The sequence below is a fragment of the Panulirus ornatus genome, chromosome 20, assembly GCF_036320965.1.
Source record: "Panulirus ornatus isolate Po-2019 chromosome 20, ASM3632096v1, whole genome shotgun sequence".
In the NCBI taxonomy this organism is placed as follows: Eukaryota; Metazoa; Arthropoda; class Malacostraca; order Decapoda; family Palinuridae; genus Panulirus; species Panulirus ornatus.
This window is the reverse complement of record NC_092243.1, coordinates 38,289,535-38,316,187: the sequence shown is the minus strand read 5'-3', so window position 1 is coordinate 38,316,187 and position 26,653 is coordinate 38,289,535. Positions and strand designations below refer to the sequence as shown.

At 40.9% G+C, this 26,653-nt stretch overlaps 1 protein-coding gene across 21 annotated transcripts in view; it reads right to left on the bottom strand.

The window, feature by feature from the left end:
• The window catches only part of LOC139755950 (uncharacterized), a 1,365,710-nt gene that overhangs the window by 421,783 nt on the left and 917,274 nt on the right, over positions 1-26,653 (bottom strand). For 2 of the 21 annotated variants that reach the window (XM_071674741.1, XM_071674746.1), the window contains exon 6: positions 18,791-19,854. The exons of the other annotated variants lie outside the window; for them this stretch is intronic. In XM_071674741.1, coding sequence (XP_071530842.1) covers positions 19,336-19,854 — 519 coding nt within the window. In that variant the 3' untranslated portion in view covers positions 18,791-19,335. Of the gene's footprint in view, positions 1-18,790; positions 19,855-26,653 lie in introns of those variants that run through there. 21 annotated transcript variants of the gene reach the window in all.

Sequence of the window (26,653 nt, the reverse complement as noted above, 5' to 3'; positions counted from 1 at the left end):
AGTTTTTCTCCATTCAAACTCACCTCCCAATTGACTTGACCCTCAACCCTACTGTACCTAATAACCTTGCTCTTATTCACATTTACTCTTAACTTTCTTCTTCCACACACTTTACCAAACTCAGTCACCAGCTTCTGCAGTTTCTCACATGAATCAGCCACCAGCGCTGTATCATCAGCGAACAACAACTGACTCACTTCCCAAGCTCTCTCATCCCCAACAGACTTCATACTTGCCCCTCTTTCCAAAACTCTTGCATTTACCTCCCTAACAACCCCATCCATAAACAAATTAAACAACCATGGAGACATCACACACCCCTGCCGCAAACCTACATTCACTGAGAACCAATCACTTTCCTCTCTTCCTACACGTACACATGCCTTACATCCTCGATAAAAACCTTTCACTGCTTCTAACAACTTTCCTCCCACACCATATATTCTTAATACCTTCCACAGAGCATCTCTATCAACTCTATCATATGCCTTCTCCAGATCCATAAATGCTACATACAAATCCATTTGCTTTTCTAAGTATTTCTCACATACATTCTTCAAAGCAAACACCTGATCCACACATCCTCTACCACTTCTGAAACCACACTGCTCTTCCCCAATATAAATAACTATATATATATATATATATATATATATATATATATATATATATATGAAAGCTAGCAAGGCGGCAGGTTTGGATGGTATAGCAGTGGAATTTACTAAAAGAGGGGGTGACTGTGTTGTTGATTTGTTGGTTAGGATATTCAATGTATGTATGGTTCATGGTGAAGTGCCTGAGGATTGGCAGAATGCATGCATAGTGCCATTGTACAAAGGCAAAGGGGATAAAGGTGAGAGCTCAAATTACAGAGATATAAGTTTGTTGAGTATTCCTGGGAAATCATATGGGAGGGTATTGATTGAGAGGGTCAAGGAATGTAAAGAGCATCAGATTGGGGAGGAGCAACGTGGTTTCAGAAGTGGTAGAGGATGTGTGGAACAGGTGTTTCCTTTGAGCAATGCATGTCAAATACTTAGAAAAGCAGATGGATTTGTATTCAGCATTTATGGATCTGGAGAAGGCATATGACAGAGTTGATAGAGATGCTCTGTGGAAGGTATTAAGAGTATATGGTGCAGGAGGCAAGTTGCTAGAACCAGTGAAAGGTTTTTATCGAGGATATAAAACATGTGAACGAGTATGAAGAGAGGAGAGTGATTGGGTCTCAGTGAATGTCGGTTTGTGGCAGGGGTGTGTGATGTCTCCATGTTTGTTTAATTTGTTTCTGGATGGGGTTGTTAGGGAGGTAAATGCAAGAGCTTTGGAGAGAGGGGCAAGTATGCAGTCTGTTGTGGATGAGAAAGCTTGGGAAGTGAGTCAGTTGTTGTTCAGTAATAATACAGTACTGGTGGCTGATTCATGTGAGAAACTGCAGAAGCTGGTGACTGAGTTTGGTAAAGTGTGTGAAAGTGGAAAGCTGAAAGTAAATGTGAATAAGAGTAAGGTTATTAGGTACAGTGGGGTTGTGGGACAACTCAATTGGAGGTAAGTTTGAATAGAGAAAAACTGGAGGAAGTGAAGTGATTTAGATACCTGGGAGTGGATTTGGCAGCAGATAGAACCATGGAAGCGGAAGTGAGTCACAGGGTGGGAGAGGGGGCGAAAGTCCTGGGAGTGCTGAAGAATGTGTGGAAGGCGAGAACATTATCTCAGAAAGCAAAAATGGGTATGTTTAAAGGAATAGTGGTTCCGACAATGTTATATGGTTGTGAGGTGTGGGCTATAGATAGAGTTGTGTGGAGGAGGGTGGATGTGTTGGAAATGAGATGTTTGAGGATAATATGTGATGTGTGGTGGTTTGATTGAGTAAGTAATGAAAGGGCAAGAGAGATGTATGGTAATAAGAGGAATGTGGTTGAGAGAGCAGAAGAGGGTGTATTGAAATGGTTTGGGCACATGGAGAGAATGAGTGAGGAAAGATTGACCAAGAGGATATATGTGTCGGAGGTGGAGGGAACGAGGAGAAGAGGGAGACCAAATTGGAGGTGGAAAGATGGAGTGAAAAAGATTTTGTGTGATCGGGGCCTGAACATGCAGGAGGGTGAAAGGAGGGCAAGGAATAGAGTGAATTGGATCGATGTGGTATACCGGGGTTGATGTGCTGTCAGTGGATTGAATCAGGGCATGTGAAGCGTCTGGGGTAAACGATGGAAAGCTGTGTAGGTATGTATATTTGCATGTGTGGACGTATGTATATACATGTGTATAGGGGTGGGTTGGGCCATTTCTTTCATCTGTTTCCTTGCGCTACCTCGCAAACGTGGGAGACAGCGGCAAAAAAAAAAAGAAAAAAAAAAAAAATATATAGTGCCATAGTGCATAGTGCCATTGTACAAAGGCAAAGGGGATAAGAGTGAGTGCTCAAATTACAGAGGTATAAGTTTGTTGAGTATTCCTGGCAAATTGTATGGGAGGGTATTGATTGAGAGGGTGAAGGCATGTACAGAGCATCAGATTGGGGAAGAGCAGTGTGGTTTCAGAAGTGGTAGAGGATGTGTGGATCAGGTGTTTGCTTTGAAGAATGTATGTGAGAAATACTTAGAAAAGCAAATGGATTTGTATGTAGCATTTATGGATCTGGAGAAGGCATATGATAGAGCTGATAGAGATGCTCTGTGGAAGGTATTAAGAATATATGGTGTGGGAGGCAGAGTTGTTAGAAGCAGTGAAAAGTTTTTATCGAGGATGTAAGGCATGTGTACGTGTAGGAAGAGAGGAAAGTGATTGGTTCTCAGTGAATGTAGGTTTGCGGCAGGGGTGTGTGATGTCTCCATGGTTGTTTAATTTTTTTATGGATGGGGTTGTTAGGGAGGTGAATGCAAGAGTTTTGGAAAGAGGGGCAAGGATGAAGTCTGTTGGGGATGAGAGAGCTTGGGAAGTGAGTCAGTTGTTGTTTGCTGATAATACAGCGCTGGTGGCTGATTCATGTGAGAAACTGCAGAAGCTGGTGACTGAGTTTGGTAAAGTGTGTGAAAGAAGAAAGTTAAGAGTAAATGTGAATAAGAGCAAGGTTATTAGGTACAGTAGGGTTGAGGGTCTCAAGTCAATTGGGAGGTGAGTTTGAATGGAGAAAAACTGGAGGAAGTGAAGTGTTTTAGATATCTGGGAGTGGATCTGGCAGCGGATGGAAACATGGAAGCGGAAGTGGATCATAGGGTGGGGGAGGGCGCGAAAATTCTGGGAGCCTTGAAGAATGTGTGGAAGTCGAGAACATTATCTCGAAAAGCAAAAATGGGTATGTTTGAAGGAATAGTGGTTCCAACAATGTTGTATGGTTGTGAGGCGTGGACTATGGATAGAGTTGTGCGCAGGAGGATGGATGTGCTGGAAATGAGATGTTTGAGGACAATGTGTGGTGTGAGGTGGTTTGATCGAGTAAGTAACGTAAGGGTAAGAGAGATGTGTGGAAATAAAAAGAGCGTGGTTGAGAGAGCAGAAGAGGGTGTTTTGAAATGGTTTGGGCACATGGAGAGAATGAGTGAGGAAAGATTGACCAAGAGGATATATGTGTCGGAGGTGGAGGGAATGAGGAGGAGAGGGAGACCAAATTGGAGGTGGAAAGATGGAGTGAAAAAGATTTTGTGTGATCGGGGCCTGAACATGCAGGAGGGTGAAAGGAGGGCAAGGAATAGAGTGAATTGGAGCGATGTGGTATACCGGGGTTGACGTGCTGTCAGTGGATTGAATCAAGGCATGTGAAGCATCTGGGGTAAACCATGGAAAGCTGTGTAGGTATGTATATTTGCGTGTGTGGACGTATGTATATACATGTGTATGGGGGTGGGTTGGGCAATTTCTTTCGTCTGTTTCCTTGCGCTACATCGCAAACGCAGGAGACAGCGACAAATCAAAAAAGAAAAATATATATATATATATATATATATATATATATATATATATATATATATATGTTTCCTTGCGCTACCTCGCAAACGCGGGAGACAGCGACAAAGTATAAAAAAAAAAAATATATATATATATATAAGACAAGGGAGCAAATGGGAACTTCAGTGAAGGGCGCAAATGGGGAGGTGATAACAAGTAGTGGTGATGTGAGAAGGAGATGGAGTGAGTATTTTGAAGGTTTGTTGAATGTGTTTGATGATAGAGTGGCAGATATAGGGTGTTTTGGTCGAGGTGGTGTGCAAAGTGCGAGGGTTAGGGAAAATGAGTTGGTAAACAGAGAAGAGGTAGTAAAAGCTTTGCGGAAGATGAAAGCCGGCGAGGCAGCAGGTTTGGATGGTATTGCAGTGGAATTTATTAAAAAAGGGGGTGACTGTATTGTTGACTGGTTGGTAAGGTTATTTAATGTATGTATGACTCATGGTGAGGTGCCTGAGGATTGGCTGAATGCGTGCATAGTGCCATTGTACAAAGGCAAAGGGGATAAGAGTGAGTGCTCAAATTACAGAGGTATAAGTTTGTTGAGTATTCCTGGTAAATCATATGGGAGGGTATTGATTGAGAGGGTGAAGGCATGTACAGAGCATCAGATTGGGGAAGAGTAGTGTGGCTTCAGAAGTGGTAGAGGATGTGTGGATCAGGTGTTTGCTTTGAAGAATGTATGTGAGAAATACTTAGAAAAGCAAATGGATTTGTATGTAGCATTTATGGATCTGGAGAAGGCATATGATAGAGTTGATAGAGATGCTCTGTGGAAGGTATTAAGAATATATGGTGTGGGAGGCAAATTGTTAGAAGCAGTGAAAAGTTTTTATCGAGGATGTAAGGCATGTGTACGTGTAGGAAGAGAGGAAAGTGAATGGTTCTCAGTGAATGTAGGTTTGCGGCAGGGGTGTGTGATGTCTCCATGGTTGTTTAATTTGTTTATGGATGGGGTTGTTAGGGAAGTGAATGCAAGAGTTTTGGAAAGAGGGGACAAGTATGAAGTCTGTTGGGGATGAGAGAGCTTGGGAAGTGAGTCAGTTGTTGTTTGCTGATGATACAGCGCTGGTGGCTGATTCATGTGAGAAACTGCAGAAGCTGGTGACTGAGTTTGGTAAAGTGTGTGAAAGAAGAAAGTTAAGAGTAAATGTGAATAAGAGCAAGGTAATTATGTACAGTAGGGTTGAGGGTCAAGTCAATTGGGAGGTAAGTTTGAATGGAGAAAAACTGGAGGAAGTAAAGTGTTTTAGATATCTGGGAGTGGATCTGGCAGCGGATAGAACCATGGAAGCAGAAGTGGATCATAGGGTGGGGGAGGGGGCGAAAATCCTGGGAGCCTTGAAGAATGTGGAGAAGTCGAGAACATTATCTCGGAAAGCAAAAATGGGTATGTTTGAAGGAACAGTGGTTCCAACAATGTTGTATGGTTGTGAGGCGTGGGCTATGGATTGAGTTGTGTGCAGAAGGATGGATGTGCTGGAAATGAGATGTTTGAGGACAATGTGTGGTGTGAGGTGGTTTGATCGAGTAAGTAACATAAGGGTAAGAGAGATGTGTGGAAATAAAAAGAGCGTGGTTGAGAGAGCAGAAGAGGGTGTTTCGAAATGGTTTGGGCACGTGGAGAGAATGAGTGAGGAAAGATTGACCAAGAGGATATATGTGTCGGAGGTGGAGGGAACGAGGAGAAGTGGGAGACCAAATTGGAGGTGGAAAGATGGAGTGAAAAAGATTTTGTGTGATCGGGGCCTGAACATGCAGGAGGGTGAAAGGAGGGCAAGGAATAGAGTGAATTGGATCGATGTGGTATACCGGGGTTGACGTGCTGTCAGTGGATTGAATCAGGGCATGTGAAGCGTCTGGGGTGAACCATGGAAAGCTGTGTAGGTATGTATATTTGCGTGTGTGGACGTATGTATATACATGTGTATGGGGGTGGGTTGGGCCATTTCTTTCGTCTGTTTCCTTGCGCTACCTCGCTATGCGGGAGACAGCGACAAAGCAAAAAAAAATATATATATATATATATATATTTATTTTTCCTTTTTTCCATAGCCAGAGGTTGAACCATTATGTGACATTCATTTTTTTTCATTCATCTCAAGCTAGAAGTTTCAGTTTTCTAAATTGTTTCTTACATTTTTCATATGTATATATATGTATGTGTGTGCGTGTGTGTGTGTGCATGTGTGTGTGTGTGTGTGTGTGTGTGTGTGTATGTGTATATGTATATATATATATGTATATTATCCCTGGGGATAGGGGTGAAAGAATACTTCCCACGTATTCCTCGCGTGTCGTAGAAAGCGACTAGAGGGGACGGGAGCGGGGGGCCAGAAATCCTCCCCTCCTTGTATTAACTTTCTAAAATGGGAAACAGAAGAAGGAGTCACGCGGGGAGTGCTCATCCTCCTCGAAGGCTCAGAGTGGGGTGCCTAAATGTGTGTGGATGTAACCAAGATGTGAAAAAAGGAGAGATAGGTAGTATGTTTGAGGAAAGGAACCTGGATGTTTTGGCTCTGAGTGAAACGAAGCTCAAGGGTAAAGGGGAAGAGTGGTTTGGGAATGTCTTGGGAGTAAAGTCAGGGGTTAGTGAGAGGACAAGAGCAAGGGAAGGAGTAGCAATACTCCTGAAACAGGAGTTGTGGGAGTATGTGATAGAGTGTAAGAAAGTAAATTCTCGATTAATATGGGTAAAACTGAAAGTTGATGGAGAGAGGTGGGTGATTATTGGTGCATATGCACCTGGGCATGAGAAGAAAGATCAAGAGAGGCAAGTGTTTTGGGAGCAGCTGAATAAGTGTGTTAGTGGTTTTGATGCACGAGACCGGGTTATAGTGATGGGTGATTTGAATGCAAAGGTGAGTAATGTGGCAGTTGAGGGAATAATTGGTATACATGGGGTGTTCAGTGTTGTAAATGGAAATGGTGAAGAGCTTGTAGATTTATGTGCTGAAAAAGGACTGATGATTGGGAATACCTGGTTTAAAAAGCAAGATATACATAAGTATACTTATGTAAGTAGGAGAGATGGCCAGAGAGCGTTATTGGATTACGTGTTAATTGACAGGCGTGCGAAAGAGAGACTTTTGGATGTTAATGTGCTGAGAGGTGCAACTGTAGGGATGTCTGATCATTATCTTGTGGAGGCTAAGGTGAAGATTTGTATGGGTTTTCAGAAAAGAAGAGTGAATGTTGGGGTGAAGACGGTGGTGAGAGTAAGTGAGCTTGAGGAGACCTGTGTGAGGAAGTACCAGGAGAGACTGAGTACAGAATGGAAAAAGGTGAGAACAATGGAAGCAAGGGGAGTGGGGGAGGAATGGGATGTATTTAGGGAATCAGTGATGGAGTGCACAAAAGATGCTTGTGGCATGAGAAGAGTGGGAGGTGGGTTGATTAGAAAGGGTAGTGAGTGGTGGGATGAAGAAGTAAGAGTACTAGTGAAAGAGAAGAGAGAGGCATTTGGACGATTTTTGCAGGGAAAAAATGCAATTGAGTGGGAGATGTATAAAAGAAAGAGACAGGAGGTCAAGAGAAAGGTGCAAGAGGTGAAAAAAAGGGCAAATGAGAGTTGGGGTGAGAGAGTATCATTAAATTTTAGGGAGAATAAAAAGATGTTCTGGAAGGAGGTAAATAAAGTGCGTAAGACAAGGGAGCAAATGGGAACTTCAGTGAAGGGTGCAAATGGGGAGGTGATAACAAGTAGTGGTGATGTGAGAAGGAGATGGAGTGAGTATTTTGAAGGTTTGTTGAATGTGTTTGATGATAGAGTGGCAGATATAGGGTGTTTTGGTCGAGGTGGTGTGCAAAGTGAGAGGGTTAGGGAAAATGATTTGGTAAACAGAGAAGAGGTAGTGAAAGCTTGGCGGAAGATGAAAGCCGGCTAGGCAGCAGGTTTGGATGGTATTGCAGTGGAATTTATTAAAAAAGGGGGTGACTGTATTGTTGACTGGTTGGTAAGGTTATTCAATGTATGTAAGACTCACGGTGAGGTGCCTGAGGATTGGCGGAATGCGTGCATAGTGCCATTGTACAAAGGCAAAGGGGATAAGAGTGAGTGCTCAAATTACAGAGGTATAAGTTTGTTGAGTATTCCTGGTAAATTATATGGGAGGGTATTGATTGAGAGGGTGAAGGCATGTACAGAGCATCAGATTGGGGAAGAGCAGTGTGGTTTCAGAAGTGGTAGAGGATGTGTGGATCAGGTGTTTGCTTTGAAGAATGTATGTGAGAAATACTTAGAAAAGCAAATGGATTTGTATGTAGCATTTATGGATCTGGAGAAGGCATATGATAGAGTTGATAGAGATGCTCTGTGGAAGGTATTAAGAATATATGGTGTGGGAGGCAAGTTGTTAGAAGCAGTGAAAAGTTTTTATCGAGGATGTAAGGCATGTGTACGTGTAGGAAGAGAGGAAAGTGATTGGTTCTCAGTGAATGTAGGTTTGCGGCAGGGGTGTGTGATGTCTCCATGGTTGTTTAATTTGTTTATGGATGGGGTTGTTAGGGAGGTAAACGCAAGAGTTTTGGAAAGAGGGGCAAGTATGAAGTCTGTTGGGGATAAGAGAGCTTGGGAAGTGAGTCAGTTGTTGTTCGCTGATGATACAGCGCTGGTGGCTGATTCATGTGAGAAACTGCAGAAGCTGGTGACTGAGTTTGGTAAAGTGTGTGAAAGAAGAAAGTTAAGAGTAAATGTGAATAAGAGCAAGGTTATTAGGTACAGTAGGGTTGAGGGTCAAGTCAATTGGGAGGTGAGTTTCAATGGAGAAAAACTGGAGGAAGTGAAGTGTTTTAGATATCTGGGAGTGGATCTGGCAGCGGATGGAACCATGGAAGCGGAAGTGGATCATAGGGTGGGGGAGGGGGCGAAAATTCTGGGGGCCTTGAAGAATGTGTGGAAGTCGAGAACATTATCTCGGAAAGCAAAAATGCATATGTTTGAAGGAATAGTGGTTCCAACAATGTTGTATGGTTGCGAGGCGTGGGCTATGGATAGAGTTGTGCGCAGGAGGATGGATGTGCTGGAAATGAGATGTTTGAGGACAATGTGTGGTGTGAGGTGGTTTGATCGAGTGAGTAACGTAAGGGTAAGAGAGATGTGTGGAAATAAAAAGAGCGTGGTTGAGAGAGCAGAAGAGGGTGTTTTGAAGTGGTTTGGGCATATGGAGAGAATGAGTGAGGAAAGATTGACCAAGAGGATATATGTGTCAGAGGTGGAGGGAACGAGGAGAAGAGGGAGACCAAATTGGAGGTGGAAAGATGGAGTGAAAAAGATTTTGTGTGATCGGGGCCTGAAGATGCAGGAGGGTGAAAGGAGGGCAAGGAATAGAGTGAATTGAAGCGATGTGGTATACCGGGGTTGACGTGCTGTCAGTGGATTGAATCAAGGCATGTGAAGCGTCTGGGGTAAACCATGGAAAGCTGTGTAGGTATGTATATTTGCGTGTGTGGACGTATGTATATACATGTGTATGGGGGGGGGGGTTGGGCCATTTCTTTCGTCTGTTTCCTTGCGCTACCTCGCAAACGCGGGAGACAGCGATAAAGTATATAAAAAAAAAATTTATTTTTATTATTTATTTTGCTTTGTCGCTGTCTCCCGCGTTTGCGAGGTAGCGCAAGGAAACAGACGAAAGAAATGGCCCAACCCACCCCCATACACAATGTATAGACATACACATCCACACACGCAAATATACATACCTATACATCTCAATGTACACATATATATACACACACAGACAAATACATATATACCTATGCACACAATTCCTGCGCACAACTCTATCCATAGTCCACGCTATATATATATATTTTTTTTTTTTTGCTGTCTCCCGTGTTTGCGAGGTAGCGCAAGGAAACTGACGAAAGAAATGGCCCAACCCACCCCCATACATATGTATATACATACGTCCACACACGCAAATATACATACCTACACATACCTATTTTATTTGCTTTGTCGCCGTCTCCCGCGCTTGCGAGGTAGCGCAAGGAAACAGACAAAAGAAATGGCCCAACCCACCCCCACACACATGCACACACACACACACACGTCCACACACGCAAACATACACACCTACACATCCCAACGTACACACTTATATACACACACATATACACACATGCACACAATTCACAGTGTCTGCCCCTACTCACCCCCATCGCGACGCCGCCACACACGGAATAACATCCCCCTCCCCCCTCATGTGCGCGAGGCAGTGCCAGGAAAAGACAACAAAGGTCCCATTCGCTCACACTCAGTCTCTAGCTGTCATGCAATAATGCCCGAAACCACAGCTCCCTTTCCACATCCAGGCCCCACAGAACTTTCCATGGTTTACCCTAGACGCTTCACACGCCCTGATTTAATCCACTGACAGCACGTCGACCCCGGTATACCACATCGATCCAATTCACTCTATTCCTTGCACGCCTTTCACCCTCCTGCATGTTCAGGCCCCAATCACTCAAAATCTTTTCGCTCCATCTTTCCACTTCCAATTTGGTCTCCCACTTCTCCTCGTTCCCTCCACCTCCGACACATATCTCCTCTTGGTCAATCTTTCCTCACTCATTCTCTCCATGTGCTCAAACCATTTCAAAACACCCTCTTCTGCTCTCTCAACCATGCTCTTTTTATTTCCACATATCTCTCTTACCCTTACATTACTTACTCGATCAAACCACCGCACACCACATATTGTCCTCAAACATCTCATTTCCAGCACATCCATCCTCCTGTGCACAACTCTATCCATAGGCCATGCCTTGCAACCATACAACATTGAAGGAACCACTATTCCTTCAAACATACCCATTTTCACTTTCGGAGATAATGTTCTCGACTTCTAAACATTCTTCAAGGCTCCCAGGATTTTTCGCCCCCTCCCCCACCCTATGATTTACTTCCGCTTCTGGCTTCTGCTGCCAGATCTACTCCCAGATACCTAAAACACTTCACTTCCTCCAGTTTTTCTCCAATCAAACTTACCTCCCGATTGACTTGACCCTCAACCCTACTGTACCTAATAACCTTCCTCTTATTCACATTTACTCTTAACTTTCTTCTTTCGCACACTTTACCAAACTCAGTCACCAGCTTCTGCAGTTTCTCACATGCATCAGCCACCAGCGCTGTATCATCAGCGAACAACAACTAACTCACTTCCCAAGCTCTCTCATCCACAACAGACTGCATACTTGCCCTCTTTCCAAAACTCTTGCATTCACCTCCCTAACAACCCCATCCATAAACAAATTAAACAACCATGGAGACATCACGCACCCCTGCTGCAAACCTACACTTACTGAGAACCAATCACTTTCCTCTCTTCCAACACGTACACATGTCTTACATCCTCGATAAAAACTTTTCACTGCTTCTAACAACTTGCCTCCCACACCATCTATTCTTAGTACCTTCCACAGAGCATCTCTATCAACTCTATCATATGCCTTCTCTAGATCCATAAATGCTACATACAAATCCATTTACTTTTCTAAGTATTTCTCACATACATTCTTCAAAGCAAACACCTGATCCACACATCCTCTACCACTTCTGAAACCACACTGCTCTTCCCTAATCTGATGCTCTGTACATGCCTTCACCCTCTCAATCAATACCCTCCCATATAATTTACCAGGAATACTCAGGCAAACTTATGCCTCTGTAATTTGAGCACTCACTCTTACCCCCTTTGCCTTTGTACAATGGCACTATGCAAGCATTCCGCCAATCCTCAGGCACCTCACTATGAATCATGCATACATTAAATAACCTTACCAACCAGTCAACAATACAGTCACTCCCTTTTTCAATAAATTCCACTGCAATACCATCCAAACCTGCTGCCTTGCCGGCTTTCATCTTCCGCAAAGCTTTTACTACCTCTTCTCTGTTTACCAAATCATTTTCCCTAACCCTCTCACTGCACACCACCTCAACCAAAACACCCTATATCTGCCACTCTATCATCAAACACATTCAACAAACCTTCAAAATACTCACTCCATCTCCTCATATCACCACTACTTGTTATCACCTACCCATTAGCCCCCTTCACTGAAGTTCCCATTTGCTCCCTTGTCTCACCCACTTTATTTACCTCTTTCCAGAACATCTTTTTATTCTCTCTAGAATTTAATGATACTCTCTCACCCCAACTCTCATTTGCCCTCTTTTTCACCTCTTGCACCTTTCTCTTGACCTCCTGTCTCTTTCTTTTATACATCTCCCACTCATTTGCATTTTTTCCCAGCAAAAATCATCCAAATGCCTCTCTCTTCTCTTTCACTAATAATCTTACTTCTTCATCCCACCACTCACTACCCTTTCTAATCAACCCACCTCCCATGCTTCTCATGCCACAAGCATCTTTTGCACAAGCCATCACTGCTTCCCTAAAGACATCCCTATATATATATATATAGAGACAGATATATATTATCATCATTTTTTACTATACTTAATCGCTGTTTCCCTCATTAGCGAGATAGTGACAGGAAACAGACAAACAGTGCCTACACTGATATGCTCATATATATTCATATACATACATATACACATACATATCAACATATACACATATACATACATATACATGTACATATTCATACTTACTTGCCTTTGTCCATTCCCGGTGCTACCCCACCCTACAGGAAACTGCACCACTACCCCCTGCTTCAGCAAGGTAGCACTGGGAAAACAGATACAAAAGGCCACATTCATTCACACTCAATCTCTAGCTGTCATGTGCAATGCACTGGAACCAAAGATCCCTATCCACATCCAGGCTCCACATACCCTTCCATGGTTCACCCCAGACATTTCACATGCCCTGGTTCAGACCATTGACAGTTCATCAACCCTGGTATACCATATTATTCCAATTCAATCTATCTCTTGCATGCCTCTCACCCCCCTGTATGTTCAGGATATTATTGCTCAAAATCTTTTTCACTCCATCCTTCCACCTCCAATTAAGTCTCCTGCTTCTCCTCGTTCCCTCCACCTCTGACACATATATCCTCTTTGTCTACCTTTCCACACTCAAGGGGTAGCGATGCCGTTTCCTGTGGGGCGGTGTAGTGACAAGAGTGGATGAAAGCAAGTAAGTATGAATATGTACATGCGTATATGTGTATATGTTCATGTGTATATTCACATGTATGTATCTATTCTTAGTACCTTCCACAGAGCATCTCTATCAACTCTATCATATGCCTTCTCTAGATCCATAAATGCCACATACAAATCCATTTGCTTTTCTAAGTATTTCTCACATACATTCTTCAAAGCAAACACCTGATCCACACATCCTCTACCACTTCTGAAACCACACTGCTCTTCCCTAATCTGATGCTCTGTACATGCCTTCACCCTCTCAATCAATACCCTCCCATATAATTTACCAGGAATACTCAGCAAACTTATGCCTCTGTAATTTGAGCACTCACTCTTACCCCCTTTGCCTTTGTACAATGGCACTATGCAAGCATTCCGCCAATCCTCAGGCACCTCACTATGAATCATGCATACATTAAATAACCTTACCAACCAGTCAACAATACAGTCACCCCCTTTTTCAATAAATTCCACTGCAATACCATCCAAACCTGCTGCCTTGCCGGCTTTCATCTTCCGCAAAGCTTTTACTACCTCTTCTCTGTTTACCAAATCATTTTCCCTAACCCTCTCACTGCACACCACCTCAACCAAAACACCCTATATCTGCCACTCTATCATCAAACACATTCAACAAACCTTCAAAATACTCACTCCATCTCCTCATATCACCACTACTTGTTATCACCTACCCATTAGCCCCCTTCACTGAAGTTCCCATTTGCTCCCTTGTCTCACCCATTTTATTTACCTCTTTCCAGAACATCTTTTTATTCTCTCTAGAATTTAATGATACTCTCTCACCCCAACTCTCATTTGCCCTCTTTTTCACCTCTTGCACCTTTCTCTTGACCTCCTGTCTCTTTCTTTTATACATCTCCCACTCATTTGCATTTTTTCCCAGCAAAAATCATCCAAATGCCTCTCTCTTCTCTTTCACTAATAATCTTACTTCTTCATCCCACCACTCACTACCCTTTCTAATCAACCCACCTCCCATGCTTCTCATGCCACAAGCATCTTTTGCACAAGCCATCACTGCTTCCCTAAAGACATCCCTATATATATATATATAGAGACAGATATATATTATCATCATTTTTTACTATACTTAATCGCTGTTTCCCTCATTAGCGAGATAGTGACAGGAAACAGACAAACAGTGCCTACACTGATATGCTCATATATATTCATATACATACATATACACATACATATCAACATATACACATATACATACATATACATGTACATATTCATACTTACTTGCCTTTGTCCATTCCCGGTGCGACCCCACCCTACAGGAAACTGCACCACTACCCCCTGCTTCAGCAAGGTAGCACTGGGAAAACAGATACAAAAGGCCACATTCATTCACACTCAATCTCTAGCTGTCATGTGCAATGCACTGAAACCAAAGATCCCTATCCACATCCAGGCTCCACATACCCTTCCATGGTTCACCCCAGACATTTCACATGCCCTGGTTCAGACCATTGACAGTTCATCAACCCTGGTATACCATATTATTCCAATTCAATCTATCTCTTGCATGCCTCTCACCCCCCTGTATGTTCAGGATATTATTGCTCAAAATCTTTTTCACTCCATCCTTCCACCTCCAATTAAGTCTCCTGCTTCTCCTCGTTCCCTCCACCTCTGACACATATATCCTCTTTGTCTACCTTTCCACACTCAAGGGGTAGCGATGCCGTTCCTGTGGGGCGGTGTAGTGACAAGAGTGGATGAAAGCAAGTAAGTATGAATATGTACATGCGTATATGTGTATATGTTGATGTGTATATTCACATGTATGTATATGTGCTTGTACGGGCCACATTCATTCACACTTAGTCTCTAGCTGTCATGTGTAATGCACCGAAACCACAGCTCTCTTTCCACATCCAGGCCCCACAAAACTTTCCATGGTTTACCCCAGACACTTCACATGCCCTGGTTCAATCCACTGACAGCACATCCACCCCGGTATAACACATCGTTCTAATTCACTCTATTCCTTGCATACCTTTCACCCTCCTGTATGTCCAGGATCCAATTGCTCAAAATCATTTTCACTCCATTCTTCCACCTCCAATTTGGTCTTCTCCCACTTCTCCTCGTTTCCTCCACCTCTGACACACATATCCTCTTTGTCAATCTTTCCTAACTTATTCTCTCCATGTGGCCAAACCATTTCAACACACCCTCTTCTGCTCTCTCAACCACTCTCTTTTTATTACTACACATCTATCTTATGCTTTCATTACTTACTCGATCAAACCACCTCACACCACATATTGTCTTCAAACATTTCATTTCCAATACATCCACCCTCCTCTGAACAATCTTATCTAAAGCTCATGACTTGTAACCAAATAACACTGTTGGAACCACTATTCCTTCAAACATACCATTTTTGCTCTCCGAGATAACATTCTTGCCTTCCACAGATTCTTCAACGCTCCCAGAACCTTTGCCCACTCCCCCACCGTGAGACTCACTTCCGCTTCCATGGTTCCATCCACTGCTAAATCCACTTCCAGATATCTAAAACATTTCACTTCCTCCAGTTTTTCTCCATTCAGACTTACCTCCCAGTTAAATTGTCCCTCAACCCTACTGGACCTAAAAACCTTGCTCTTATTCACATTTAGTTTCAGCCGTCTTCTTTCATACACTTCACCAAACTCAGTCACCAACTTCTGCAGTTTCTCACCCGAATCAGCCACCGGCACTGCATCATCAGGAAACAACTGACTCACTTCCCAAGCCCTCTCATCCGCAACAGACTGAATACTTGCCCCTCTCTCCAAAACTCTTGCATTCACCTCCCTATCAACCCCATCCATAAAAAAATCAAACAACCATTTAGACATCACGCAACCATGCCGCAAACCGACATTCTCTGAGAACCAATCACATTCCTCTCTTCACACTTGTAGACATGCCTGACAACCTTGATGAAAACTTTTCAATGCTTCTAGCAACTTACCTCCCACACTATATACTCTTAATCCTTCCACAAAGCATCTCTATCAGCTCTGTCATCTGCCTTCTCCAGATCCATAAATGCTACTTACAAATCCATCCATTCTTTTTTCTAGGGATTTTTCACAAACATTTTTCAAAGCAAACACCTGGTCCACACATCCTCTATCACTTCTAAAACCACAATGCTCTTCCCCAATATGATGCTCTGTACATGCCTTTACCCTGCCATATAATTTCCCAGGAATACTCAAAAACTTATACCTCTGCAATTGTAACACTCACCTTTATCCTCTTTGCCTATGTAATATGGCACTATGCATGCATTTTGCCAATCCTCAGGCACTTCACCATGAACCATACATACACTGAATATCCTCACCAACCAGTCAACAACACAGTCAATACCTTTTTTAATGAATTCTGCTGCAATACTATCAAGACCCGCCACCTTGCCAGCTTCCATCTTCCATAATGCCTTCACTACCTCTTCTCTCTTCACCTAACCATTCTTCCTGACCCTCTCACTTTGCACACCACCTCGACCAAAACACCCTATATCTGCCACTCTATCATTAAACACATTCATCAAACCTTCAAAGTACTCACTCCATCTCCTCACTTCACTACTTGTCCTTACCTCCCCATTAGCCTCCTTCACCAATGTTCCCATTTGTTCTCTTGTCTTACGCACTTTATTTACCTCCTTCCAAAACATCTTTTTATCCTCCCTATAATTTAATGATACTCTCTCATCCCAACTCTCATTTGCCTTCTTTTTCATCTTTTGCACCTTTCTCTTGAGTTCCTGCCTTTTTCTTTTATAAATCTCCCAGTCATTCGCACTATTTCCCTGCAAAACTCGCCCAAACGCCTCTCTCTTTTCTTTCACTAACAATCTTACTTTTTCATCCCACTGCTCACTACCCTTTCTAATCTGCCCACCTCCCACCTTTCTCATGCCACAAGCATCTTTTGCACAAGCCACACTGCTTCCCTAAATATATCCCATTCCTCCCCCACTCCCCTTATGTCATTTGCTCTCACTATTTCCATTCTGCACTCAATCTCTCCTGGTACCTCCTCACACAAGTCTCCTTTCCAAGCTCACTTACTCTCACTGATGGAAGGTACTAAATAATTTAGTATATTTACTGCAGAAAATGAAAATAATGGTATGTTATCATTTTTAGATTGCATGATCCATAGGCAAGGAAACAAGTTTAAGTTTAGCTTATACAGAAAATCTACCAATGTGTGCTCATATATCCATCATTACTCATCTGAACATGACAGAGTTAAATTATCATTTCAATCTCTGCTCCTTAGTGCATTACATATCTGCAGTCCAGAGTTTATTGATGAGTTTAAGATATATTCTATTGGATCTAAGTTAAAGTACCCTAGATCTTTCACTGATAAACCCCTTAAGTTAGCAAAGAAATCATTTTATAGAGTTGAGCCTAAACCTCTCATTGACACTAAGAATCTTTTAGTTCTCCCTTTTAATAACAATTCTACTTTACTTCCCATGTTGCTTAAATCCTTTAATGTAAATGTTGCCTTCAGCAACAATAATACTATAAATAATATCTTAAGAACTCACCAGAAAATTCTCCTAGATGCATCTATAAAGTGCCATGTAGAAATTGTGGTAAGTCTTATGTAGGACAGACTGGTAAGGATCATTCTGTTAGACTTAAGCAACATAAATATAGTATAAGACTAGGACAAGAATCAAATGTCTTGTTTAATCACGTTAAAAACTATGATCATTGTATTGACTGGAGTAATGCCATCTCAGTTATCAACTCTTAACTCCAGTACCACGAGAAATATCACTGAATCTTCCATCAAATATACAAAAAATTATAACCTTAATATTAGTGAAGGTCTATACAAATTGGAAAACTTTATTGTTGATAAAATTTGTAAACAATTCACCTTGTCCACATAATAAGTTTATGATACATTCGCTGTCTGTCTTGGACAATCACTTGTTTACCAAATGGCATCCTAGTTACATCTCTTCGTTGTATAATGACTGACTGTTATATTTCTTTCTTGTATCTCCTTTGATGATGTGATCATTACACAAAAGTGCACTTGGGAACTTATCGTGTTCCATTTTCCCAGTGGACTTGTAGGAATGTATGTATATGTGCTTGTGTGGGCGTTTATGTATATGCATGTGTATGTGGGTGGGTTGGGCCATACCTCGTCTGTTTCCTTGCACTACCTCGATAATGCGGGAGACAGTGGTTAAGCATAATAAATATAAATAAACATATCGAAGGTACTCTGACTTCTTTCTTAGATCAATTAGTTTTAGATTAAGTTTGCTTTCCAATTCTTCTCTAGCTGACAAATCTTTTGTTTCACACAGTACTATAAAAATGTGTGTGACAGAAAGGAAAAATCTGTCAAGGCATACAGGTTTGTAAGCACAATGAGAATACACCCTATTAAATGCATCAGGCTAACATTTGATGGCATAATCCATTCTATTACCCTGAGAGGTCAAACATACGTTATTCTAAATTTCAATCTATGCTACAAATTCTCTAAATACTTGGTTTTACTCTTTTCATTTATTTTCCCCCAATCTGCATTCTATGATAATGTACCAAGCCAAACCATTTTGCTTGGACCTTGGGTCTCTGTATCTATGTAACTTGACACTCATATAAAAAAAAAAAATTATACATGATAAAGAGGAACCACATATTTTGGACAAAAGCTTTATTTCATATAATGAAAATACAATATTCTTTCATACGCCAATTTGCAAGCTAATCACATGCCAATAATAAAGTATCTCCTTCAGTTCATTCTTGGTCCTGTTCAAAATGCAAAGTCAGAGATATAACAGCTGCATTCAGTAATGAACATAGGAAGTAATATTTTCAATATTCACCCAGCAAAAAATATACCAATCATAATACCTTTAGATATTTCAGATATGAGATTAAACAGAAATTTGGAAGTTTCTTTCATAAGTATTTTGTGTTCTTAGGTTATAGAAACGTCTGAGTAAACAAGAAAAATGCTATAAAGATTAACAGGTCACTAAACAAGTTCTTTGCCGTATAAAAATTCAATAATTTAATTTCTGTTAACTTATACTAATTTGCAATATATTGCAGAAATAATATAGAAGAAATTTAAACAACCATTTATCAAAATTTTATATAAAATATAAATCCTAATGGTAGTTAATACTCCCGAAAAAATCAAGGTGTGACAGACTTAAAAGTTTAGTGTAGAACCTGCTAAGACATTGCTGAATTTTCTGTATTGTTATTTCTTGTTGCATGCTTTAACAAATGACTTTTTAAGGCATCCTTCCTTGAAGAACGATAGGGACACTGAGCACAAGCATATGGTTTCTCTCCTGTATGTGTACGCATATGCATTGTAAGGTTAGTTCTCTGATTAGCACGATAGGGGCAATGGGGGCAGGAAAATGGTTTCTCTCCTGTATGTGTCCGCATGTGATTTATCAAATTAGTGGTGAAATTAGTTGTATAGCTACAATAAGGGCACTGGTGTATCTTAATTGATGAAACTACATTCTTTCCAGTAGCAGATGTTCCTCTACCATTAGTTCCCTGCCTTGCTCGATATGTACAGTGTGGGCAGGATGATGACTTCTTCCCACTATGGTTACATCTGTGAGTTGCTGCTGTATTCTTCAACGTGAATGGCGTATCAGAGATAGGATGAATCATGCTGATAACTCCCGAAGCTCCTCTCTTGCCAGTCATCTGAGTGTGTCTGCCCAGCCCCACCTGTAGGGGACGCCCATCATACTCATTCACATGATAACAACTTTCAATTAGGTAATTCTGCTTTTCCCCAAAGTGACAAAGTTATCATATAATTCATCAATCAAATTAGAAACACTGGGTGTAGAAACACATATCATTTGTGACTAACCTAAAATTTTATGAAGACAGTAGACACTTCAAAGTGTATCAAGAAACATCACATCAAACATCTTTTCTTGTAACATATGCAAAACTAAACAGGATAAGAGTAATAGGCATTTGAAGTTTCGAGTGCACCCCCTCCTATATACCCCATGTTTTAAGTCATGATGCAAAACAAAAATCAGAGGCCATAATCAAACCTAACAAACTCAAACATCACTGCTGCCTTACAGTAGAAGACAATATAAGGATGATAAACTATGGATGAAATAACCAAATATTTTCATAAAATAAAAGCATAGCACAATGAGATTATCTTTGTCATGATGCAGCAAAAAGAAGACACTACTCACCAGTTGGCAGGAAGTGACACACTAAAAGGAAAAAACAGATAACACTAAGAATATTCTATACTATGAAAGAAGCTGCAGTTTCTAAGGGTAACAGAGATACTAATAACAACAAGATTAAGATATAAAAACTAATAAAAAAAATCTTTCATTAAAAGTGAGGAGTACCTACCTACCTACAAGTACCTATGATGAGATTTTCCTTCCAGGTAGTGCTTGTTTCACATATTAATTGATGAATACCATTTCTCTCTACTACCACATTCATTTAATAACTATCTCATGGTTCACCCAGGACTGATTTTAACCTTACATCAACTTTACTCTTAAATACTTCTGCATTTGTTCCATGCACAATTCTTTTTTCCAGGCGGTATCCTCTCAAGCTATCTTGCTGGGTTTTCATATACTTTTTTCTAATATTTTTCTGGAATATTCCATGATATTCTTGAAGACTTAACAACTGTTTCTTCATTGTTAAGAGGCTTTGAAGTTTACAATGTTTTCCTTTACTTTTTCAGTTTGTTTCCATGCGTGGATTAACACGTGCCTTTCTCTTCTTTCAAAGCTAGAAAGTTCAGTTCTCTTTTAAGAGTTCGATGTAACATTTGTTCCATCCCTTCAATTTTGCTTGTATAGTGCTTCTGAATTCTCTGTAATTTGTTCATTTTCATTTGTTTTACAGGTGATCTGATAAGCATTCCTTGCTTGCCTCACAAATGCTATCACCAGCAAAAGTCATCTTGAATTCCAATTTTTAATTCATAATGTCACCAACATCTTTGATATTTGTTTAACTTTCAATCTTAATACTTGTCCCATATTATATTTAAGCAAATTTGTCGTCGTCAAATTCTACTTCTTTTATGGTGACCAACATGGTATGGGCATATAACATGGCCTAATCAAGGTATATTGAGAGAATGAAAAATGTAAAAAAGAAAGCAGAAATCAAGAAGGGTTCTGTAAGTATTTGTAGACCTGACTCTTTGAGGAAGAAAGGTTAAATGAAGAAAGAAAAATGATGGGAGAGAGAGAGAATTCAACAGTTTAACTGATCAAAGGAACAAGGAGGCATCATAACAGCCAATCCTTAAGTGGCAAGTCTTCACACAAAAGCTGTGGGAAGTAGCAGCCAAATGCCTGCTACAGGTACAAACCTTGGGGGGACACATGCAGACAGTTCATGAGCAGATGCCAAAATAATACCTACTGAAGAGAGAGTGCAGCAAAACTGTGGTGTATAGAAATGGAAAGCTGGAGAGGTTATATCATAAGGACTAATGAGACAGAAGACTTCATTCCACTGGTGAAGGATGAGTCATCCCAGATGTGTGAGAAGCATTCCATACTTGGGTGAAGATATGTAGATATGAGAAAGCTGATTGCAAGAAAAATAATTCCAGCACCCATAAAACAGTCCCAACATATGGAAAGCAGACTTTGTGATTTTGATTAAGTGTGGTTTCCGAAAGAGTGGAGGATATGATTATGCCCAACATATCTATATCATTACATGGTTGAATTGTGGAGTTTTGAAACTGAACAAAGGGAAACATAATAATTAGAAAGATGTATCAGGAGAAATTGCATTTTTGCTAGATCAAATTTTACAAGGTTACTGCTTCCCCACTGTGGTATGTTGCACAGGTCTAAACTGAGAGAGGAAATATGATCAGTATGAGAAAGTCACCAAGCATTAAAGGGAGGAGTGGAGGAGAAAGTGAGCTGAAGTATGTAAAGAGGGACTATCAAAATGAGAGCGAATATGATTAGAACCAGAAGAGAGATCATTTATTGAGAAAAGCAAGTAGGTGATACACCAAAACCCTGAGGAACACCACAAGTGATATGATAGAAGAGGGAAGTCATTCCATCAATGACTACTGCCATGGAATGGCCAGAGAAGAGACTGCATCAAAGAACAGAGAGAAGCAGTGAAACTAAAAGAACAGTTTTCAAAGCAAACACTTATGCCACACCCTGTCTAATGCCTTGGAGATGTTGAGGGCTACAACAATAGTTTCACCAAAGTCCCTGAGACAGGAGGATCAGAGGTGAGTCACAAAGGGAGATCTCCAGATGACATAGCACTGCAAATCCAAATTGTTTATCCAACAGAAGGGAATGGGAGTCTGAGTGTTTGACAGAGTAAGAGTTCAAGAGAGTTTCAGAGACTTTTGGAGAGAGCATAAGTGAAAGCAATGAGGCAATAGTTGGAGGGGTTAGAGTGATCTTTCTTAGGATGAGTTGCACTAAGGCATGGAAAAAAAAAAAAGATTCTCAGACAGAGGCAAAATAGGTAAGCACTCCCTTAGAACTTAAGAAGGGATGCCATCTGAGCCACATGTCTTGTCCACCTGGATCTGGTTGAGTACTTGAAAAACCATGCATGAGGATAGGATTAGAATCTGGATCATCCAAACCTGAGTCAGAGAAAAACAAGGTGCCAAAAAGAGCAGCTTTATCAGTTGGAGAATTAGTAACAGATTGATCATATCAGAAAAGAGGAGGAAAGGTTGAATTAAATTACTTGTTGGAGAAGCTTTTGCTAAAGGACCAAAAATATCTGTCAGTATAAGAAGTTAAGTCAGCAAACACTTGAATCTTTGAAGAGCAACTCTGCAATTATTCTGAAATGAAATGAAAGTGGAGTGGTTCTCTAGGTAAGGAATAGTTCCATGGTCCAGTATGCACCATCCCTGATGTGACATGCATCAGAACAGGAGAAATCAAACCAAGACCAAGGAGAAAATTATCTAAAAGAAGGGACATATGACTCCATCCCAGCCAGGATAAATTTTGATATGTGCTCAGAACATGAGACACTCAACCAAATAAGCAATACCCATCCCTGGAAAGTCAACAAAGAAACTCTGCAGCAATAACAAATGAGCTCTCCCAAAGTGCCAAATTTGATATTTCAAGGGAAATTGAGGATAGGCATGCCCAATCAGAATTAATACAAATACAGATGTAGTCAGAAAGGTAAGTGTGTAATGGAGAGAAAAAAAAAGAAAAAAGAGGTCATGTGTGTTAGAAAAATGATTCTGATGATCTAGTACTCAGCTACATGTTTATCTAATTGTTCCATATCATTAAGGAGAGAAAAAGGAAAGGCCACAGTTCTACCAGGAATGTTCCAGTTGGAAACTAACCAATCATCCTTGTGGTGTCCTTTGAAAACCTCTGCACAGAAGATGTGAAAACAGCAGGGTTTCACGACAAGTCAAACAGATGAAGAGATGTAATACTTACACGAGTTTACATGAAAGAAACAGACAACAGGAGGCCTGCCTGCCCCACAACATTTTTTTTCCCCTCAGCAGTTTTCTTTTTAAGCTATCACCAACTCCCTGCTGTTGCACATCAGCCTTCTAGTGTTTCCATTATGAATGTCGTTTATACAGTTTTTCTGGTATCTTTCTCATAGTATACCTAAATTTATAAAATATTTGTCTAAACGACTTTCGAAGGTATTTATGGTCTTAGCATTCACCACATCTAATGGTAACTTCTTTCAGTGCTCAAAACACCTATAGAAAAGAAGCTTTTTTTCCTATGTGTACTACACCTTTTAGCCTTAAGTTTTATTCCATTTGTCCTGATAACCATATTTTCTTGTATTTTGAAAAGATGTTTGTGATTTACTTTGTTGAACTTGTTCAGAATTTTGAACACTTTGATAAAGTCATTGTAAAGTCTATGTTTCCTAAGGTAGATCCAATAATTTTAGCCTCTTTTCATATGCCAGATTTCTAAGGGATGGGATCAATTTTGTTGAGAGGCTTTGTACTTGCTCTAATTTTTCCTCTTTTTTAATAGTTTAGGGACCAAAGCTGGACTGCATATCAAGACATAGTCTTATTAAAAAATCATAAAGTGTGAGAATTGTTTCTGGTGCCTTGTAATCTACATTCCTGGTTAAGAAACCTAACATTTAGCTGCCTTTTTTACTTGCTGCTTTAAACTGTTTAGTGTACTTCAGAATATTGCTAATGAAAACACCAAGGTCCTTTTCATCACTTATTCTAGTTAGAGAATATCCCAATAGTTTGCAGTCATACTGTATATTCTTGTCACCAAGGAGCATAACTTTAAACTTGTCTTCATTAAAATTCATTTGCCATCTGTCTAACACTTCTGCTGGTAAGATAAGATCCCTTTGAATCATTTCACGGTCCAGCCTGTTCACAGGTCTACCTCCAAGTTTAGTATCACCAGCAAATTTGGAGATCTTAGATATGAGACTGAGACTTCAGTGAAGGGGGCTAATGGGGAGGTGATAACAAATAGTGGTGATGTGAGGAGATGGAGTGAGTATTTTGAAGATTTGTTGAATGTGTTTGATGATAGAGTGGCAGATATAGGGTGCTTTGGTCGAGGAGGTGTGCAAAGTGACAGGGTTAGGGAGAATGATTTAGTAAACAGAGAAGAGGTAGTAAAAGCTTTGTGGAAGATGAAAGCCGGCAAGGCAGCGGGTTTGGATGGTACTGCAGTGGAATTTATTAAAAAAAGGGGGATGACTGTATTGCTGACTGGTTGGTAAGGTTATTTATGATTCATGGTGAGGTGCCTGAGGATTTGCAGAATGCTTGCATAGTGCCATTATACAAAGGCAAAGGGGATAAAAGTGAGTGCTCAAATTACAGAGGTATAAGTTTGTTGAGTATTCCTGGTAAATTATGTGGGAGGGTATTGATTGAGAGGGTGAAGGCATGTACAGAGCATCAGATTGGGGAAGAGCAGTGTGGTTTCAGAAGTGGTAGAGGATGTGTGGATCAGGTGTTTGCTATGAAAAATGTAAGTGAGAAATACTTAAAAAAGGCAAATGGATTTGTATGTAGCATTTATGGATCTGGAGAATGCATATGACATAGTTGACAGAGATGCTCTGTGGAAGGTATTAAGAATATATGGTGTGGGAGGAAAGTTGTTAGAAGCAGTGAAAAGTTTTTATTAACGATATAAGGCATGTGTACGAGTAGGAAGTAAGGAAAGTGATTGGCTCTTAGTGAATGTTGGTTTGCGGCAGGTGTGTGTGATGTCTACAAGGTTGTTTAATTTGTTTCTGGATGGGGTTGTTAGGGAGGTAAATACAAGAGTTTTGGAAAGCAGGGCAAGTATGCAGTCTGTTGTGGATGAGAGAGCATAGGAAGTGAGTCAGTTGTTCACTGATGATACAGCGCTGGTGGCTGATTCATGTGAGAAACTGCAGAAGCTGGTGATTGAGTTTGGTAAAGTGTGTGAAAGAAGAAAGCTGAGAGTAAATGTGAATAAGAGCAAGGTTATTAGGTACAGTAGGGTTGAGGGACAAGTCATTTGGGAGGTAAGTTTGAATGGAGAAAAACTGGAGGAAGTGAAGTCTTTTAGATATCTGGGAGTGGATTTGGCAGCGGATGGAACCATTGAAGCGGAAGTGAATCATAGGGTGGGGGAGGGAAAGTTCTGGGAGCAATGAAGAATGTGTGGAAGTCGAAAACATAATCTCGGAAAGCAAAAATGGGTATGTTTGAAGGAATAGTGGTTCCAACAATGGTATATGGCTGCAAGGCATGGGCTATGGACAGAGTTGTGCAGAGGAGGGTGGATGTACTGGAAATGAGATGTTAGAGAACAATATGTGGTGTGAGGTGGTTTGATCGAGTAAGTAATAATAGGGTAAGAGAGATGTGTGGTAATAGAAAGAGTGTGGTTCAGAGAGCAGAAGAGGGTGTTTTGAAATGGTTTGGTCACATGAAGAGAATGAGTGAGGAAAGATTGACAAAGAGGATATATGTGTCAGAGGTGGAGGGAATGAGCAGAAGTGGGAGACAAAATTGGAGGTGGAAAGATGGAGTGAAAAAGATTCTGAGTGATTGGGGCTTGAACATGCAGGAAGGTGAAAGGGGTGCCAGGAATAGAGTGAATTGGAACGATATGGTACACCGGGGTCGATGTGCTGTCAATATATTGAACCAGGGCATGTGAAGTGTCTCGGGGTAAACCATGAAAAGTTCTGTGGGGCCTCGATGTGGAAAGGGAGCTGTGGTTTCGGTGCATTATTACATGACAGCTAGAGACTGAGTGTCAATGAATGTGGCCTTTGTTGTCTTTTCCTAGCGCTACCTCACGCACATGAGGGGGAAGGGGGTTGTTATTTCATGTGTGGCAGGGTGGCAATGGGAATGAATAATGGCAGACAGTATGAATTATGTACATGTGTATATTGGTATATGTCTACGTGTGTATATATATGTATACGTTGAGATGTATAGGTATGTATATTAGCGTGTGTGGACATGTATGTACATATATGTGTATGTGGG